A 21460-nucleotide genomic window follows, 5' to 3' on the forward strand; every position below is an offset into this window, starting at 1 on the left:
CCTTGCAAAGGCACTTTGCATGGCTTTGAATGGCTTCTAAATATGGAGTAATGCAACAAATCACAAATCGCGGCGTTGCATTATTCTGCGCAAAGGAGGCATTCCATGGGCATTGCGGTGGGTGTTCTTACCCAAAATCCCATGGTTTTATACGCATTCCCAGATTTACAAAACATGGTAATGCTGAGAATGCGCCAAAAAGATATGCCTCCCCCGGTGGAGCATAATGAGGAGAAATATCTTTATTTCTCTTCGCTTTTTCCTCTTTCTATGTGTACTGCATTCTGCAGCACACATAGAAAGGGGAAATCACATCTATGGATTGTTTTTGTGCAGGAAGGCGCCCCTTTCTGCACAAAAACAATCCTACCTACAACACAGGCGCTCTTGCGTGGTGCAAGGGTGCCTGCGTTGGCACTTGGCTGCCAAAACGTAGCCAAGGGAGGGGTATAGGGCAGGTATGCACCATATTAACCCCTTCGCTGCGGAGGCTAATCCGCCGCAGCGCTAAGGGGTGGGGGGGACCGCACAGCGCTCCGGCGCGTGTGACGGAGCCGCTCCGTCATGGCCCTTGGGTGGGCTGTGCTTGTGACGGAGCGAGTCCGTCACGGCCCCGCCCGCTCTTCAGAACGTTCAGCGCAGGTGCGATATTTGCGCCGCGCAGGCGCGGCGAGCGGGCTGTGACGGAACCGCTTGTCAGCAGCACAGCCCACCCGAGGGGCGTGACGGAGCGGTTCCGTCACAAGCATGGGAGGGGTTAAATATCGTGCATTCAGCCTTTTTCCTGTGAGGCAGGGCAGAGCAGTAATGTACATTTCTGCACTCCCCTTCGCTACCTTCTGGTAAATATGCCTCAAGTGCCTGATTTGCCTGTTTACAGACTCTTGTGTCCGTGAAATCACGTGCTGCTCTTTTTCATTGTTTCTCTACACCTGGAGCAGTTCTGACCAGTTCCGCTCTGGAGATTGCGTCATTTCCGGCGGACAGCAGGCGAGGCAGCTGCTTACAGGGCAGGTGGGGTGCCATGGGGTACTAACAGTGGCCCCAACACCCCTTCCTATTCACGGCCTCCTGTAGGTTGAAGCTGGTTTGAACATTTTTGTAGAGTGTTTTTTTCTTCAGTCAAGTCATGGTTCTTACTGCGTAAGAAATTGTAAAAGCTGCTGCAAGATTAGGTCTAAAGTCCACTTAGAATTGCTATTGATGAAAAGCCATGGCGTTTGCCTTGGAACGTCAAATGGGGCATTTGGCATGCGGTATGTGCCTTCCAATAAATCACACTTGCCTTCCAGGCGCTTTGGATTATGGGAAGTCCACAGCAGGGCTGTTGTATCGGAAGATGCTCCAGTAAAACTCTTTCACTGCATTTTCTGTGGGATTCCAGTGTTATGGCAGTGTGGAAACTCCTACCAAACAGCTTTAGCGATTATTATTTTATTTCATAAAATAAGACCTGAGACCTACGCAAAATACATTTTTGGGGGGTTCTGCAGCTATATTTGAGGTAGATCTGACTCCTCACCGGTCGTATTTTTAAATCTTGTCAATTGTATATGAAGCCCAATAATCTTTAAATCAAGAAGAAAAATGTCATCTGCGTCCAGGTGGTCACCCAACCTCAGAGGAAAGCCATAAAGTTAATGTAATGCATATGCAAGCCTGCCACATATGATGAAAATAGCAAGGATGCCAAAATGCACCTTTTCATGAGTCTGGTTTTAGGTCAGGATACAGGGTGAAAGCAAAAATACAATCCGTGAGTGATTGGAGTAGGATCTGGTTCTGGGAGTGGAAGTGAACTGCTAATTCTCTGCGATGTAGTGTTCTTTAAAGAGGGGTTACCAGCTATTATCTAAGTTGGAGCTGAGTTGGGGCGGTTGTCATGGATACAGAGATGTTGTTCAAATCCAGGGTGCTCTGGCTGGTCAAGACATGATGTCATTATCAGCTGGGACAGGTGGGATTGCTGACTGTGATGGCTTTCGTAGATGATACAGCTGCATTTTGAAGATAGTTGGGTTGGAAAGGGCGTCACAGTGGAGTTCTGTGAGAGTGGGGATGATGGCATATTTTTACAGGCTTTTGTTTTGGCAGGCTGAGGAATGTAGGAAATCCTTAAGAGGGACAGAGTGGAGTCTGGGAGGCTGCGGAGCAGGGACATGCTACCACCATCGAAATGCAAGATTGGCTGGAGAGGTGGCTAGAACAGCAGGTCTTTCTGAGAGGAATGTCTTCACTTTCATTAGTAGAAAGAACTGGTTCTAGGCTGTCTCAGTTTTCTTGGCCATTTTTTTTTTTTAAGTTTTATATAGCGCTGGCTAGACCCGGAGGTATCGGAGCGCTTTACATGAGCATGAGTAAAGTTCAGGGTGAAGCAGAGCGGTTTGGCATTGGGTGAAGGGTATATATTCATTTTTTGAACTAGTTAGCACTTGACCCCACACATTGGAATGCAACTCAACTGGCAACTTGAAAAGGTTATGAGGGATACCCCAAGCAGACAGCATGAAACAAAGCTATTGGAAGATCCATAAATAAAGCAGATTCCTCCTTCTGTCAGTGGGCACTGCAGATTATGTGGTGCAGCCATCTTCCTGCCAGTCCCCATATCAGATCTAAAAGCATACCAGGAAGTTCCTTGAAAAATGTTCAAGGTGGGAGCACCGGTAGTGCCGCAAAGGAGTACAGCACCTGTGGCAAGATTACATTTTTAGCTATCAGTACTTGAGACATAGGAGATAACGGGAGGGCGGTCCAAAAGGGAAGGGACTGACAGAGCGATGAGAGAGTCCTTCCACTTTACATTTTTATGCATGGTTTATGTGCATCCTTAGATATTTAAACATATCGGAGCTCATTAAAATAGGGGCAGTAAGGCTGCCAACTTGGCCATTCCCACTGATTACAAAAGAGCCTCATAACTTGGTTTAAAGTCGTATTTAATGGCCTGAAGAGGGCTAAAGATGATGCAGTACATGTAGCTAGGGCTTAGATTACTGATTATACTCGTTGCATGTACAGTGATTAAGAAGTGACCCAACCACAGCTTGCGTGACCAACGTATGCCGGAGATCTGAACACTAGTCTTTGTTAGGGAAGAAATGTATGATCAATTAAAGATTCATACCATTAATAAGGAAGCTTATTAGTGGCTCTGGTTGAAGACTAATTGCATTTTGAAAAGAAAGCTATCATCAATCATCAGTGGCAAGAGATTGCTAGAGAGAAATGTTTGGGTACTTTAAAGGAGAAATACAGCACATTGGCAAATAATGTTGCTAATAAGAAAGAATTTCTAAGAATAGGACATTCTAAGAATAGGAAGTCACTGAATGTTATAGAGAGAGAAAGCTGCCAAGCTTTCCATGTCTATGGCTATAATGGTAGCCTTCTTGTGATTGTTTCATACCATCAGCCATGAAAATCTGCATTTTTTAATTGTGCACAAGAGCTTGTGAGATTTCTGTTACACTCACAATTTATGAGGGGATTATGAAGTCAGAATGTAAATTTACTAGTATTAATCAGGTAGGAAATTAGTAGAGGGCTAGTGTTTATATCACTGTGCAGAAGTTGCAATTTTAGAATGGGGACATCAGTGCTAACTGAATAGAGGACGCCCACTCTTAGGAGTAAATGAACTAGTATTACAAGAAAGCAAAGGATAGTTGAGTAGGGATAACTGCATACATTTCCTGTGGTGTTTTGTAATAGGTTGTGGGATTAATTATTACAATGAAGAAAGATGCTGGGCTAATCAAGTGCAAATGGAGGAACGTGTCATCAATGCGAGAAATCTCACCTATTAAGGTATTAAAGAAAATATTTAATTAAACATATCAAAGTTTTAGATTGACTTTCTCCAGTAATAAAATCTTATGAAGGGATGGTTATGCAGCAATGTATGTATTTTTGAGGATTTTGAATGCCAATATTGTTATGGCTGACTTCTGTTATCCAATGTGGGAGAAATGATTAACTCATTGGGAGGTGCCTGTGTTTTTCTAAATGCTGATCATCTCGCAAAGTTGGAGAAAATATCTGAAAGGTAGTAGTTAGATAATGTACTCCCAGGACTGCATTCTTGCAGCATTTCCACTCTGGAATGCAGTCCATCCACCGCATTGCTGACCTTACTTAATAATACTACGAATTTCTGTAAGTAATTGGGTCATTGGTCGAGGGGGGTGGAAGCCGCACACGGGCAACAACCACAACCCTTGTCAGGGTGAACCACAAATAATCTCTAAATTAAACTGTGCCTAACCCTCTGGTAGCTAGGCACAATTACAGTCAGGCTTAACTTAGAGACAATATGTAAAGTTTTTATGCAGCACACAAACAGTACTAAAGTGAAAACAATCACATTTAGATAATTAAAGCATTTTTTAATAAATAAATGATACCAGAACAACAGAAATACAATCAATTGAACCAAAGGTAATACATTTTATGGCTTTTTGTGTAAAATTAGTAGCTAAAAGCACAAAGCACCACTCATGGTTATCTGGTCACACTAGACAGGCAGGAAGTTACAAGCTCAATATGAATGCAATGGACGTGGGTCGGATCCAGGGACAAGGATAATCCTGCTGAAAAGTTACCTTCTCAAGTGTTCACGTGAGGAGCTGTGGGTGTAGAGTTTTACATTGGTGGGAGCCTCAAAGAGTCCGTTGTCAGTGCAAAGAGCTGATATTCATTGGAGCTTTGCATTGGCGCCTGTCGCAGGTGGTCGCAGTTCACATGGAGTGCAGGTCATTGTTGGATTTTGCGTTGCTGAAGTCTTCGGTGTGTTGCTGTCGGCATGAAATGCAGGTCTCAATGGAACTTCGCATTGGCGGTCGTTGTAGGCAGTGGAGTCTTGACGCAAATGGGCCTGTTTACATTTGTTAAGGGCCCAAACTTCAGGATTTTCACCTCTGTCTTATGGAAGAGCTCTCACTGATGCCAGCCAAGAGTCCAAGATTTGAGGGGGCACCAGGTGGGGACCAGGACTCATTCCAGAAGAGGCGGCAGCAGGGCTCCAACATGTCCTGGCAGATCCAGGCAGGTCCACTTCAGTTGGTCAGCGGGGCAGTTGCAGAGAGGCCTCTTTTGGTCTATGACTCTTTAGGACCTACCTTTGGGTTGACTTATAAGGCTTACTTTGCCAGGTCAAAATGTCAGTTTAAAACTGCCATACAAGCAGCAGAGGCAGGCCTGAGATGTTTTAAAAGGATACTTTAGTGGGTGGCATAATGAGTGTTGCTGCCCACTAGTAGCATTTGATCTAGAGACCTTGGGTACATGTAGTACTATTTACTAGGGACTCACAAGTAAATTAAATGTACTATTTAGGTATATGTCAGTTGCGCAATGTTTTAGGGAGAGAGTACACAAACTTTACCACTGGTTAGTACACAGAGTCCTAATGTCAACAAAAGCAGGCTCAATCTGGGGATTACCCTGCAAAAAAGGGCAAGGACCAACAATAACATACAGAGTCAGTATCAATTTCTAAGCAGAATAGGGCATTCTCCCATTAAGGGATAAACAGTGGCATCCTAGCCACATGGAGTGGAGTGCAGCTTAGGTCGTCAGTACTGACTACAAATGCAGAAGGCATAGATGAGGTGCCAAAGTCGCCAGGTGTATATCAGTCATTACCGAGTATCATGATCCTAGGCACTACATATATATTTTTATTCATTTACTATTATTCATAGGTGGACTTAGAATCCTGATCAGAAATGCTGTACATAAGAACCTGGGGGCTACATAAGAGAATACTGAACGTTGACATAACCCACGGTGTGAAAGCGGGAGTTAGAATGATGTGGTAAGCTGGTAGGTGTCAGTGGGCAGCAAAGAAAACAAATTAGAACAAATCTAGAATTACAATCAAAAGTGTACACATATTCTTATTTACAAATTTATGACACAACTACGCATGCCTAAACCACGTGTTCCTTTACGCAGTTGGAAGAACAAGTGCGTCTTAACCACGCATTCCTTTACTACTCACGTCTTTACAATGACTTGCCTTAGGGAAAGCACTGGACTTTTCGAACAGTATAATTTACTATTCCAACTCCAATCCGCGCGACAGTAGGGAAAGCGTTGGACTCTAAAAGTCCACCGCCGCTTTACCAAAGCATGTTGTGGTAAAGGAATGCATGGTTAAGATGCATTAGTTGTTCCGACCGCATTGGAAAGGCAGCGTGTGGTTCGGCTGTCATTTTAATTGCTGTTTCCCACAAATTTATATTGCATAGCTGTCGAAGTACATGGTGGCTATGCTTTCCTTTCTAATAGCAGGAGATTACTTTTTCCCCAATTTGTAACCCATCTCCTTTTTTGAAGCAATGCAAATTTCCAATGATGAATTCAAAATGACAGGTTGTGGTAAAGTAGAGGTGTTTGTCCATACTGAATATTGACCGTAAGTATAACTTTTTTATGTACATGTGACTCATTTGCTGCCACTCTGAGAACAATACATGCAAAAATGTCACTCATCTTTGTGACCACGGCCAAGAAAAGGACTTCTAAAATGAAATGAGGTGCCATCCCTGTAAAATATTTTACGTTCTCTATTAGTGTAATGCCTTATTAGTGAACAATATATTTGATAATACTCTGCCTCCCTGTGGAACAATTTGACAAGCCCTACAGAATCCTTTTTGTGATTTGCAAATTTTTTTAAAAAAAAGTATGAGTTAATAATGTACTTCAAGGTGACTTTCACTATGTCTACATAAGTGTCTATCACTTCACCAATCAAAATGGAAGTAATGATCATGATATGCAGGATGCACTAACTAGATAATTTAATTACTTTCTAGGTAGCGATTGACTTCACGGCATCGAACGGTGATCCGCGGAACAGCTGCTCTTTGCACTATATCCATCCCTACCAACCCAACGAATACCTGAAAGCACTCGTGGCCGTGGGAGAGATTTGCCAAGACTATGACAGGTCTGTTGAGTCAGCCTCTTCAGCTTTTGGTATCAATTGCCACGACTTTACTTATGGTATTCTATTAACTTACAATGTGACTTCACCTGACTGAGGTGGTGTTTAATTCTTTTTGTCTTGCAAGAAATCTCCTAACCAAAACTCTAAAAAGGGCATCTCCCTCCTGTTCAGAGCTCAAACTGTCAGACACAAGCACCCTTTAAATGGCTACTGTCAGCTGTGTCACTGTCTTTTCCCCTGGGCAAGTTCAACTTTATTAATGTTTAGACAATTGTCTTCAAAACATACATTTTAAAACAGAGTAAACTTCTAATTTAAATCCCCAGTGCAAATACCTTCCTTGGAAAAGTGCTCATGAAGTTCCTCTAAGAATGAATTTAAGAGGCAAATAAACAACCCAGGGACCTAAAGCAGAAGTGCGTTATTTATAAAGGAATTTGTAATACTCAAAACAAACTTTGTCTATGACATTCCAATTCACAACTCAAACATGGAAAACACACCTTTTCCTTTTCACTAACATTGAATACAAACCTACCAGCTCACTTTGTATGGCACCTAGAACCCTGTGTTATTTATTCCAATATTAATCCATTCTACCTACTTTGGCCTTACATTTCTACCTAATGTACCCTACTTTGCATCCTTTGTGATCAGGCTGGTACTCTAGAAATACTGTGAATAAATAAATTAAGTAGATTAAATTAAAACATCTATTTCACTCATCTTGCTACAGGGAAGCAAATGAATACCAGCACTAAGGGTAGACTGGAAAAGGCTAAAAATAGTCTCGGTAAAAAAATCTTTATTAAAACTTTACTTGCATTAATAAGATTAAAACTACATTCTAAATCAGATGAAGCTCATTTCACCATGCCAATTAATTGAACTTTGAACCTTCATATTTTATAGGTACTGGGATAGAATATAGGCCTGGGCAAAACAATGTGACTTAAATTCAAATTACGTACATTTTTGGATCATTTAGTTTTAGCTAAATGTCCTGAAATGTGAAAGTTCTTATCACTATTTGGGTGAGGGCAATCAATCAATGTGACTCATAAAGGCTGGTGCATATTTCATTTTATTTATCATCTTCCGCAGGAAATGGTGTACTCCTCAGGGAAGAAGTGTCTTTTTAGCTCTCCTACCAAATAGAACAAGCCTTATTGTAAACCATTGGAGGGCTTTTAGCCAGCTGATTGCTTACCATTGGTTGGCTTTATCATCACTCTCATTTGCTTCGTTCTTATTCAATGGCACATTCATCTTCTTATGTTTTTCCCTCCCCTGGGGCTTAGCCTCTATACAGTCCTTTTGACCTGATGACTTGTATCCTTACACTACTCACATTTAGGGATCTACTTTTTTCTTTTTCATTCAGAACAGAATAAGATTGCATGTGTTTTCTAAGTCATTTGTCATTTTTCCTCCAGCGCTGTGTTATTTCCCACCCTTCCCAGCTCGTCGGTAAAAACATAAAAAACAGGAATATTTTTGCTGGGGTATGGCTGAAGAATAGACTTTAAAGGTTGGTTTTGTTGTATCTGCATTCAACTGCATATTGCATGAAAGCACACGTTTTGACACACAAAGGCTTTTATGGCACTGGAGGAAATGTCATGTGCTGCACTCACTTAGCAGGTGTCTTAGTCAGAAGGTGTTCTTAGCATGACACTTCTCCTGGAGTCCGATACATCTGCTCCCTGGCTTACTGCAAAGGCCGAAATGACTGAATCCTGTGAAAATTAAATTAGGCCTTGGTAGGGAGTCTACTTTACATACTGATACTTACCTATTCTTTTTAAATTCTGTTCAGAGTTTCTTGTGTGAAACGCTTTTGAAAAATAAAACATGTACAGTTTTGAGATATCACTATAAGATATGTATTTGCTTTACCCCTAGCATTTTGAAATGTCTTTTTCTTAAACTTTTTTAAAACCATATTTTACAGACAAACGTTAGCAAAGCCACCAGCTCGGCACTGGCATTCTAAAGGCAAGACTTAATGTCTTTGACAATGCTTGTTTTGTTCAAGCTGTACTATGATTTGCCCCCATCACTGCATCTGCTTCAATGAAGACTAGCTAGCTGTAGTAGCAGCTAGGGCTGGCTTCCATTTGGAAACTCGGAAACACTGCACCAGGTAGGCGTTACTTAGGTGGAGCACATCAGGTCAAATAAAATTTAAAAATATATGAATAAACGGGCGTGCTCAAATAAATGTAAAATATAATAAAAGTAAATTTACCTTGTAGGACAGGAGCAAAAATATACTTAATATATAACAAATGTAAACTTACCTTAGGACAGGACCTCCTGACCTCTCTTGAGTGCAGCTCGGCCACCAGGAATCTCCCTAGACCAATCCTCGTGCTGCTCTCATGCTGCGAGCGCAGCGCCCTGATTGGAGGGAGCAACCTCATTTGGCACTCCACAGCACCCCGGAGGCCTGCACTTGCTCTAATCTACCTGTCTGAAGACAGCTAGGTTAGAGGTGTCAAGTGTGCATGTCAGGCTGGCTGACACAAGACGGCCGGCCAAAGGGACATGCGCGCTTTGAAAAGTGCACATACAGCCCACCGTCCTCCCTGCTGGTGTCAGCAGTGGCCCCACCCCCTTCCTGACGCTTGGCTCAGGACAGGATGATGAAAAATAAAATAGTAATGAATTACCTTTTTTCTTTTTTTTCATCGCAGCTATGGAGGGATTTTAAGGTGGGGCGACGCTGCTGCGCTCAAACGGAGGAGCCGCCCCTGCGTAGATGTGTACATCCCTGCTGCTGAGAACTGCAGCATTGCCCCTCCCCCTCACAGGAATGATCCTACACAAACTGGTGTATATTTCACTAAACCTGTCTTTTGCCCTCATCCAAAATTCAACAGAATAAAATCAAGTTCCTAAACGCCTGCCTCCCAGGCCTGCAAGTTCAGCTCCTAATTAATCCCCTCAGGTTTTCTCCAGAGTTTCATCCTCTGCTGTGTGAAAAATTGATACATGGGCGTGATTCATTTCCTCGGAGAACAAGGGTGGCTGTGCTGCAGTCCGCCGCCGCCCCTCAAACAAGCTCATCTCAGTACAGCGCATCACACCCCTCGTTATTTCTCACAATGCAATTTACAGCCTTTATAATACTGTGGGGTTTTCTTCTTGTTAGTTTTCATGCCATTGTCTGAAAAATACTCAATATGTCCTAACAATAATGTATTCCTGTACCCCATAAACCTGTCGTTTCCGATTCATGAAAACATTTGTAAAAGAACTGGCGGAGGATCACACCTGGGTATAGTTATGCAAATGTGTTTTTTCTATTCACAATCATCCCGTGTAGTGTGCCACCACGCGCAGGTTGTGAGCCGTACCTCTGGGAATATCACGTGAATTGTCCTTAATTCCCCTGCTCTCCCTGTACGGAGTACTCCATTGCAGGTTGGAGTTTCAGGAACATACAAATATCCCCTGGGAACGCCTATTTCCCACTCCTTGAGTGGGATTTACTTCTGTGTATTTTTCCGCACCCATGGCAGAGAAATCCACATCAGTAAATACATTTACGCCAGTCAGGATTCCTTTGTGGGTTCCTGGAAGGCTGCAAACCTATTTGCAATAGAAATTACCTTCGTCAATAAAGCCAATTTTCTGTTTGTGAAGAGTCTGTTGCAACTCAGTTGTTTTGAAAACAGAAAAAACATTTTTCATTATTTAATGTATTGTTATTACATCGTTCTCAGTGCAGCGAAAGACCCACTTCAAAGCACACCTGTGTGAAGGAAGGACATATGAAGAGAAACCACAGCATACATTCCAAGAACCACCCAATGGGCCATATGTATCAAGGCAAAATGGGTTCGCAAACGCCGAAATTCGCAGAATTCCGGCGTTTGCAAACCCATTTTCGCTAAATGGTATGTATGAAACATTTTTGGTGCAAAATAAGGAATCGCTAAATTTGCCATTCCTTATTTTGCGATTGCATTTAAGGGATTGCAAATTTTGCGATTCCTTAAATGCAATGTATCAAGGAAAAAAACATTCCAAAATGCCATTAAGGAATCGCAAATTACCACCAACTTCTAGTTGGTGGTAAATTGCGAATTCTTTTAAAAAAACATTTTTTTTAAAATCAAAAGGTGCCATGTGACGCTCATACATGCCCTTAGGGCATGTATGTGCGCCATATGCGCACACATGTCATTTTCAGGGGTGCAGCAGGGTGTTCTTGAGACACCCCTGCACCCTTGAAAATATTCACAATTTGCGATTAGCAAATTGCGAATCGCAAATTTCCCCTTCATTCCTATGGGCCTCCTGGCCCATAGAAATTAATGGGAAATTATTCCTTAATTGCGATTATCAATTTGCTAATCGCAATTAAGGAATTTTAAGGAATCGCTAAAAAGAAGCGATTTCCTACATACATACCATTTTGCTATTTCTAAATAGCGATTCCTTAAAAATCGCTATTTAGGAATCGCAAAATGGAATGTTGATACATATGGCCCATAGTGCGGCCACTCGTGTAATGGCAACGTCCCCACAACCACTTCGCCCACTAACAACCAGGACACCATTGATTTGGTTTGGCATGTAGCCAATTCTACTTCGTTTAAGTTCAGCTGGTGATAACAACATTATGACAATACAGACTGTACATTTCAAACAGTGCTTATACCACAAGAAACATTATACTGAAAATAGCACATATTTCTTATTTACATCCCTTTTCAAGGGCGGGCCAGATGGTGAGTTCCAGCCAACATGTCAGAAAGATACAGGCATGGTGGTAAAAGCAAAAATTACCTTAACAGCTTCTTGTTTTTCCAGGAACCGTGTACCACATTATCCCTGCCAGGGTACCTCAAGGCATCTTTGCCTATGCCCCAACATTATTGGGATACCTGTGGTAGAGTTAGAAGTGCGGGAAAAACCGGTAGGTGGGCCCCCACCCGTGCTTAATTTGTGAAATTTGTGAACAAATAAGTGCCGGGCCCTCGTCAGGAGGCCACTGCAGCTTGCACCACCCATTGCCCCAGCCAGCGCTGTACAAGCATACTTCATTCCAGACTATTAAAGGCCCCCAAAGCTATAACATACATTTTTAATGTACATTTAATTTCTAAACAACTGTTGTTGTGCTCATCTCGAAATTAGACAAAACAGCGCCACCATGTGCCAGACTGTCATAAGTGCCGATGTTGACAGTTAAGTTCTGCCACCCAGCACCATATACCACTGGCTCAAATTAAGCACTGCCCCACTTTCCAACTAGCTCATCCCATAGATAACCTCTCATGATGAGAATTGGCGACCATGAGTTCTAGCCACCCCCCACCTACGAACCGCATGGACATTTCTCTTCATATTTCAGCCACAATGTGCAGAAGGTACTGGTGAATGAGCCCTCCTCTCATGCCGGCAATCGTCCCAAGACAAGTCTGCAAAAATAAGTCAAGGCCTTGTTTTGAACCGAAGACGACCCTCCGCCCTGACAGACTTCAGAACACGACCAACCGGGACTCGCACAACGCTGCTGCCCGCTTTCGTGATATCCAGAGGTCGTCAATTGACGCGATACCTCATTACTCAGGCAGATTCCCTATCACTCTAGAAGGGGTTTCCTTCCATCACCCCAGCCACCGGCTTCCAGAAAACCTCCTTAGGTGGTCTGTGATCCACGCCGAGGGTCGCATCGTGCATATTGATTGCACACCAACGCCTGAATTCCTTATACTTGGAATCAGGCTTAGTAACTGACTCAGGCAATAGCACTATTCTTAGTCCTGAAGATGATCCCACATCGCAATTGGAGCTAGGGATTGAAACGTTGCGTCGACTGTATAACAGTGCTGCATCTCTCAAATGTTTAAAATGTGTTGCAGTAACTGTTTGGTTGAGCTTACACAAAATTGTAGTGTATAGTAAGCCACCATTGCTCCTCCCTGTTTGCCTGTTACTTCTTTCCTTTATTGTTTTCTTTTCTCCCTACTTGGTACAGGCTTGTGCCCAGTAGTCATCCTGTTTTGTGTCTCACGCATCTTTTAATGTGTGTTTATCTTTGAAAATAAAAATCCTCTGTCCGGCTGGACACTGGAAAATGAGTCATAGGTCTTATTTAAGTCTATGTACAACCTTTTATGTTCTAACAAATTAAGCTAAGGATCCCTGTTCTTAAAAATAGTATACTACCCGAGGTCCGCAGCTACCAATACGGGTACCCTTGTTGATTATACTACTAATATAAAACTCCACCGCGCAATAGGTGAGCTTTGGAGGTGTAAACGTGGGCTACACCATAGCTGCTTGTACATTTGTAGTACATTCATATGGATCTACGTCTCTATTTCTGATCAACATCAATTCCCGCCTTATAATAGAGTTGTTAAATAATTATGATCTTATTACATCTTCAACTTGTACTAGCATTTATCAAGAAAATGTAATTGTCATGCAAATTCATACGGCGGAATACGGCGGAAGAAAGAAAATACAACAAATTAGTAATAAAATATTTAATGAAGAATAGGTTATCCAATGCCGTGTTACAAGACCTTATCACAAATTCATCAAGAGAAACTTCAGCTAATATAATTCATAACATATATTTTTGTTCTAAGCCAATAAGCTTACAGAACACATCTCCACGGTATTCATTCTTCTGGATGTATGACATTACAACGCATGCTTTTACATCGCATGCCTTTACAACGCAGTCCATTACAACGCATAGTGCTTTGGGGTGCTGGATAGTGAATAGTTTAATTTACTATTCCAACTCCAGTCCCCGTGGACACTAGGGAAGGTTATTGGATAGTAAATTAACCTATTCCCTATCCTAGAGCGCCCCCCAGAGCAATGCGTTGTAATAGTTTGCGTTGTAATGGTTGCATTGTAAAGTCTCTGCGATGTAAAAGTTGTGTTGTAAAGGTTGTTTACCCATTCTTCTCAATTAAATTTCTTTATGTTTTTACCTGCAAACATTTTATTAACACATTGTTTAATTCCGAAGGTATTTGTTTTATCATTAACGAGCCACTGCCAGAACTTTTTAATCTTAAAATCCCTAGGCATCAACAGTTCCTTCCCTAATGTACTCAATCTTTCTGCTTAATCAAAGGGACAGAGTATTGAGTGCCTCTGGGAAGAGACGATGCTGCTTCAGCAGTCCTGTTATCTTCAGTCTACTTGTTCCAATTGACAGGAGTCAGTAATTATTCTATCTCACCTAGTGTGCATGGTAGGTACTCCCATCTTCTAGGATATCTCAATTATTTCACAGAACCTTATATCCCCAGGTTCAATTTACATTTTATTTTATGTTTGTACATCTCTAATCCCTTCGGCTATGGCATGGTCCTCCTGTAGGCGAACCTTCTACAAATGTTAGCTGTTTCTTTTAACAAAATGATATCACATCTATACACTTTCACAGTACAATTAGTCTTTCTATGTGCATTTGTGGCAGAGTAACAAAGGGAGGGATAGGACAAAGTATTCAATGTAATTCTCCGTAGCATAAACATATATGAGGAACAACGTCAATAAATCTGAAGTTTTAGGGCCCCTTCCAAGCTGTTATGGAGAACCTGCATCGACTATTGTCGTATTCCAGTTTACAGCAGGTCTCTCAAGTGAGATAGTTCCATAATGTTTCACTTTGTTGTTGTTCTGTCTTGAGGAGTCAAGTTCTCTTTTTGGTATTGTTCAGTTTATAACTCTTCAGGAGGGCATAGCTTCAGATCTTGTGTAAATCTCTAATCGAATTTAGTATACATTTCTCAATCCGTGCTTACATTTTCGAAATACCATCAAAAGTATTGCATTCTCTAGTATCAATTTAATCTGAGCATTTCCTCCTTTTAGGTTTTCTAGGAAGTCACAACCTCACATTTTCCTAAATTCAGTTATAATATAGTCATTACCTAGTTCAGTTATAACCTAGTGCTCACACAGAATCTGCTAATTAAATCTCACCATGCATTTCTTAAATATTTTCCTGTAAAAACAGCCAAAAAGTACTTTACTCCCAGTTTTCCAATGACCTAATATCCAAGGCTCTTAACATAACTAATGGGGTTTCTCATTGCCAAAAAGACCCAAAAGGTCCGAATGAAGTTCCCCTTAAATTTACCCTTCACTTCTTTTGGGGATTCACAAAGGTTCCCAAGATTATGTCTAGACAACCACAACAATTGCCAGGTACTAGGCACACTCCTGGAGAATAGTTGTGAATTAGCAATTGCACTAATGTGGAAGTGCTTAGACTGAATTTTAGTGTATCTGCCTCTGACAAGACACATGTGGAACTAAGGTGCAGTGGCATTGTGAGATGGTTTTCAATGACTCTCTGTCTTAGAAGTACCTCCTATACAAAGGGCCTTCATAAAATAGCGGAAGTGCTCAGGAAAAAAATACATCTTAAAGGAAGGACTCACACCAAAGGCGCTTCCATAGACAGATGCCTCTTGGATTGGTGCTGTTCTCAGAAGCAGCAGGGGACACTTTATAATATTAGTATATGTTGTCTGAATCATGATAAGAGCAACTAATGGCTACAGTGGGTTACATACATTGGCCAAGCCAATAGGTCTCGCCATTATATGGCAAATGCTGAGCTGTTGGCTTTGCCAATGATTTCTTCTTTTTACTTTAGTGCTCTATCATGGCAGACACGCATTTTAGAACAATAAATTAAAGGAATAAATATGGTGTGCAAAAGTACAAAACTTTATTAGAGTAGCTTGCCATCACCTTTCAGCTGCAGAGCCCCCCAAAAATACAAAGCGTCAAAACATGAATGCAGAACGGGTGGTGCGGGGCACGGAACAAAAGAAGAGCATAGTCTATGGAAATACATTTATGGTAGTTTGATCTGCAAAACGCCCTGCGATGATGCTGAAGGTCATGAACAGTCCTCTTAGCCAACATCTGAAGCCACCTGAAGCACATTGGCCAATGGCAGAAAGGGGTTGTCCAAAAATCCCTTTTGCTGTATGTTGTATGTTTTTTGTGTGTTGTGGTATGTGTACGCTGAAGTTGTCTGCAAGCAAAACCTGGAAAAGGTTTATTTTTGTCATATAATTAACTGGCAAATAATATTGAAAGGTGAGTATGCCACCAACCATTTAATGAGTTTTTAAATAGATGAGGAGTTCTTTGTTGAAAGAGGCACATTATTTATATGGTGGTTATAATATGCATTCCTGGAATTACAGGTAAATCATCACTTTTGTCGAAGCGCATGGCACATTCTAAGTGCTGAATTGGTAATGCACTGGAAAATCTCTCTCTTCTCAGTCTCTCTTGTCCTCATCATCTCTCTCTACTCTTCACTGATCCAATGAAGAGGTATCTGGTGGGACCAGCAGTCCTATTCAGGGGCATATTATCAAGGACGGCGTTAAAATTATCGCCGGTTTAGCAGCAGAAAGCTGCTGCTAAAGCAGCGATAATGGGCTTGATAATATGCCTTGGGGAATTCCAATAGAAGCCCATGTTCACACCAGAACATGGAATTCTATTGGAATTCTCAAGGGCATGTTATCAAGCCCATCATCGCCGCTTTAGCAGCATTTTTCTGCCGCTAAACCAGCGATAATTTTTAACGCATTTCTTGATAATATGCCCCAAAGGGAGTTAAATGCAACCTCCAAATTTTTCAGGAGATCCTACGTTGATTGCTAGCCAATTTAGAGCATTGACCGTGTTTATGCTCTAATTAAAGAATTAGAGGATTGATGCACAGGATCAGGGATGTCTGAGTGTTCGTAACCCTTTATAAGATTATCCCTGGGACAATTAATAAAACCTTTACAACATAAGAATTCAAAATTCAAAGTCAAACCCATAAAGGTTTATTTAAACTCGGATCATCACAGAAAGCAAAAAGATTGTTAGTCAGATCATGAAATAGCTCAAATCAATCTTGTGAAAGACATCATCTGTGAGAGGCGGAACATACCGTCTATCTCCAAAGTAAGCAAATAGCCAGACCCAAAATATAGTTCAGCAACAGGTCAAACATAAATTCTGCCGCCAAAGAAAGTAAGCCAAAAGACTTGAAGTATGAACCAAATGACAGACTAGCACAAAGTATGCTCAATTAGAAAAGCAGGAAAACCTAAAGAATATGCAGGCACATGCATCAAAGGAAATTGCATTCGCAAACGGTGCGAATCGCAAAATTCGGCCATTTGCGAATGCAATTTCCATTTTTGGGATGCATTATGCATTTTGTAATTTTCGCAATTTAAGAAATCGCAAAATTGCGATTTCTTAAATTGCGATTGCATTTAAGGAATCTCAAATTGAGATTCCTTAAATGCGATGCATCAAACTTTTAAAATTTGTGAATTCGCACATAAGGGGTGCAAATTACCATGAAGTTGACCTTCATGGTAATTTGCGAATTTTTTTTACAAAATCCACAAAAGTGCATTTTTGAAAGTGCCATTTTTCACACACACATGCCCTTGGGGCATGTGTGTGTGAAAAATGTACTTCATGGCAAATTTCAGGGGTGCAACAGGGTGTCCTTTGGACCCCCCTGCACCCTTGAAATTGCATTCTCATTTTGCGATTCCTTATTTGCGATTCGCAAAATGAGAATGCCTTCCCATTCATTCCTATGGGCCTCTAGGCCTCTAGGCCCATAGGAATGAATGGGAATGGATTCCTTAATTGCGATTCTTAAATTGAGAATCGCAATTAAGGAATTTTAAGAAATCGCAATTTATTTAGCGATTTCTTGATGCATTGCAGTTTGCGATTCCTTAATTGTGATTCCTTATTTTTCGCAATTAAGGAATCGCAAACTCCAATGTTGATGCATGTGCCCGAAAATGAGAAAGCAGACTCGCATGGAGTGTTCAATTTAAAGGGCAGTGAAAGTCTGAGACATTGGCACAATGCAGCGTAGGGTTTTAAACAGAAAAAGTCACACACTGGACATGGTGTGAAAAGAAATAATAGGACTGAGCTAACATTGTTATACTTTATTCGAGTACACATAAAACATCAAATAAGAATCATTTAGGAACATCTACATTGCTGCACATCAATAAACAAAATATGAATAATAAACAGGATGGATGATTGTGTGTTTAGTGAGAAACAAATACAATGCCTAGTTGAAGCAATATGTGGCCTTTGCAGGAAACAAAAGCAAATGGCCTTGAAATTGTTCCAGAGGCAAGAACATCCCACTGCTTCCCCGCCCCGAGGAGGGCACATTGACACATTTGTATTTTATCTGCACACAGATACACTGAAAAGAATGTCTATTTCTCTTATATATCTAAAATGGAATATCCCACAGCAACATGCACATAGAAACTCTCGTTCACTGTGAAATAAAAGTGCAAATTGTTTCTATGCCAACGTCAAAACACGCTGGCTGCGGCTTTGTCTTCGAAGGAGGCATAGTTATATTAACTTGAAACACACCAGAATTAGGCATTCATTTCTAATTATTAAAAAACACTCTTACAACTCTATGTAGCGATTGCTTCTGCACAGCAAAAGATGCTTTGTGCCCCTCGTGTGATGGGGTCAGAAGCAAGTTACCATTGTAGTTAGTCTACTTTGTCCACTGCTAGTCACAGGACATTTGCAAACATGCAGAAAAGGACACTTCCATGTGTCCCACATGTCGAGTCGAGGTCCCAAGGACTGCATCTCATTTATGTGCCTCAGGTTTTCCCATTTATCCTTTTCCACCTCTGTAGTTAGCTCACACCAGTGACGTGATGTTGTGCACCAACAGGAGATACTTTTTCCAAAGATTCTACCATTTCACTGCCATGGCTCCAGATGTTCCTTCAAAGTTCATCCAGAATTACATCTATGCAGAGGTAGCTTGGGAAGCCTGTCTGTGGTCCACTCTGGGATGAGCCATGCACTGGAGTAAGTGACTTTTATTGTAGGAGTAAGTGACCTGGCTGCCTTTCTCTTCTGTCCTGGCACTTGGCAAAGACCCGGGATGGAGAGAAGGACGGTGATGGCTGTTTTTTCTCTCTAGTGCCAAGTCATTTAAGTTAAGGCCCCTGCTAACCATTGATCCTCTGATGTGTCTATTGACAAAAACTCCTTAGCAGCATAATGAAAGTGAATATCAGAAGTCCTCTTACACTTAGACGGTCGCCACTCTCCTGTGGGACACCTGTACATATCTCCCCTCTTGCCTTCTTTGTCCCAGGCTGCAATTGAGGTTTGATACATTTTCAGGGATATTGTGAGAGCCAGGCCCTTCTTACTCTGAAGCAACAGAGGATACTTAGATGTTTGAGCAAATCTTTATAATAGAGTAAGAGCTTAACTGAGGGGGTGGCACTGAAACACACCTCAGATTAGATTTTTTAATTCTCAGACATAGCTGCTTGTTAGAAATGGGTGTCTCCAGTTGGCAGAGGTAGGTGCCTTTGTCCAAATATGGACCCTTGCTTCTAGTCAGGGTAAAGGGGATACACACTTTAGATAACCCATGCTCATCCCCTTGGTAGCTTGGCACAAGAAGGCAGGCTCATCCCAGAGGCAATGTGTAAAATATTTCTACCAACTCTCACAGTAACATAGTGAAAACGTCACAAATGGACACCACACCAGTTTAGGAAAATAATCTTTATCTAAACTTAACAAGACCAAAACGACAAAACTCCAACAGAAACAGTTAAAAATATGATTTTTAAAAGGTTTCAAGAACTTGTACCATAGAAAACAAAGGATGAGTGACTTTAACACAAATTACCTGTAGTTGCGTCAAAATCCAAACAGCCGCAGAGTGAAGAAGCATCGAAAACAAAGAGATGCGTCGGTTCCTGAGAACTTGGGGAGGCGATGCGACAGTTCTGCTGCACGCAGGAGAAGTGATGCATCGAAGCCGGTCTGTAGGTGGAAGTGATGCGTTGATTCTTCATGATGGTTCCGGTCTGTAGGTGATGCGTTGAGAAAACTTGTCGCACAGGTGGGATGTGTGAAAACCCAGGATGCGTCGTAATCGATGTGGCAGCAGCAAGCGGTGCTGCATCGGTTTTCCTCGCCCGTGACCCCTTGATGCGTCGATTCTGGCAGCAGCAACAGGCGCTGCATTGGTTTTGGTAGCGGCACGGTGATGCATAGAAATTCTTCTCGCACCATGGAGATGCGTCAGAAAAACAGCTGCAAGAAGAGCGATGTGTTGTTTTTGTAGTTCTTCAAGTTCCTTCTCTCTTCCAGCTCCCAAACAGGAGCATCAACCTCCAGAGGTCAAATACTGGCACAGGCACCTCCTGGCAGGTCAGAACTCACAACAGCAGAGTTCAGGGGAGCTGGGGGTGAAGTCTTTGTGTACCTGAGACTTCAGAGCAGGAGGCCTGCATACACACGCCCTTGGATATCTCCTTCAAACAGGGGACACAGCACACAGCAAAGTCCTTCTCCTTTCCTTGGTAGAAACAGCAACTGCAGGCCAAACCCCCACAGCACACAGCAAAGGGGCAGTACTTCTCTTCAGTCTCTCCAGCTCTTCTCCTTGGCAAAGGGTCCTCTTGAATTCCAGGGATGATCCAAAAGTCTTAGCCCCTCTTTTATTATTATTATTACGAATTTTGTATAGCGCGTAGTTACCCTCTGGCATCCCAGCGCTTATCCAGACGCCAACCATTAACACACGGCCGGTTCAGCACCATCACGCAGGAAACAGATGAGTTTTAAGGAGTTTGCGAAACCGCAGAGTACAGGTCTCTGAGCGCAACTTCAAGGGAAGCGCGTTCCACAGGATGGCTGTATTGACCGAAAATCTTCTCCCACCGGTACGGGCCCTTTTCACTCTGGGGATGTGGAGCAGATGTTTCTGGTCAGAGCGCGACGCTCTATTAGCCTTGTAAGGCACAGCTAAATTCCTCAGGATAGGAGGGTCCCCTCCCCTGAAGAATTTTATGTGCAGTGCAAAGCGCCTTGATTTTGACCCTTTCCCGCACCGGGAGCCAGTGTAATACCTTTAAGGCTGGTTTAGCTGACTGTGTCCTTGGCACATTCGTAAGCAACCTTGCAGCAGCGTTTTGGACCTGCTGAAGTTTATTAAACGTTGCTTCAGGGGCACCCAGAAAAATAGCATTGCTATAGTCGAGTCTTGATGTAATAAGCCCCTGAATAAGCAACTTCCTTGATGTCAGAGGAAGAAGAGGCAGAATTTTGCGAGCAGAACGGAGAAGTCCGAAACAGACTCCTGCCGTTTTTTTCGCCTGAGTCCTAAAAGACAGGTCTTGCTCTAACCAGACCCCTAAGCTCTTAATCTCCTCTTTAGGACTCGGGAGCTCTCCCAGACAGATAGGCCAGATAGTCGAAGGAAGTGAGGGGATCTTATGCCCTAGCAACATTATTTCGGTTTTAGAACCGTTCAACTGTAAGGCTGACTCACACATCCAGGTGTGAACTTTGGACATGCAGGAATGCAGCAAGTCGGAATTGTTCCCCAGTTGGGATAGGGCGACCACCAGCTGAGTATCATCAGCGTAGCTGATGATTTTG

The 21460-nt window shown here is 42.2% G+C and overlaps 1 protein-coding gene across 1 annotated transcript in view; it reads left to right on the top strand.

Annotated features, from left to right (window-relative positions):
* CPNE4 (copine 4) overlaps positions 1-21460 on the top strand; it is a 1493383-nt gene that overhangs the window by 1254494 nt on the left and 217429 nt on the right. Inside the window, exon 11 of the mRNA XM_078663874.1 lies at positions 6825-6958. Coding sequence (XP_078520000.1) covers positions 6825-6958 — 134 coding nt within the window. The remainder of the gene's footprint in view (positions 1-6824; positions 6959-21460) is intronic.

Source organism: Lissotriton helveticus, chromosome 10, assembly GCF_964261635.1.
Source record: "Lissotriton helveticus chromosome 10, aLisHel1.1, whole genome shotgun sequence".
Lineage (NCBI taxonomy): Eukaryota > Metazoa > Chordata > Amphibia > Caudata > Salamandridae > Lissotriton > Lissotriton helveticus.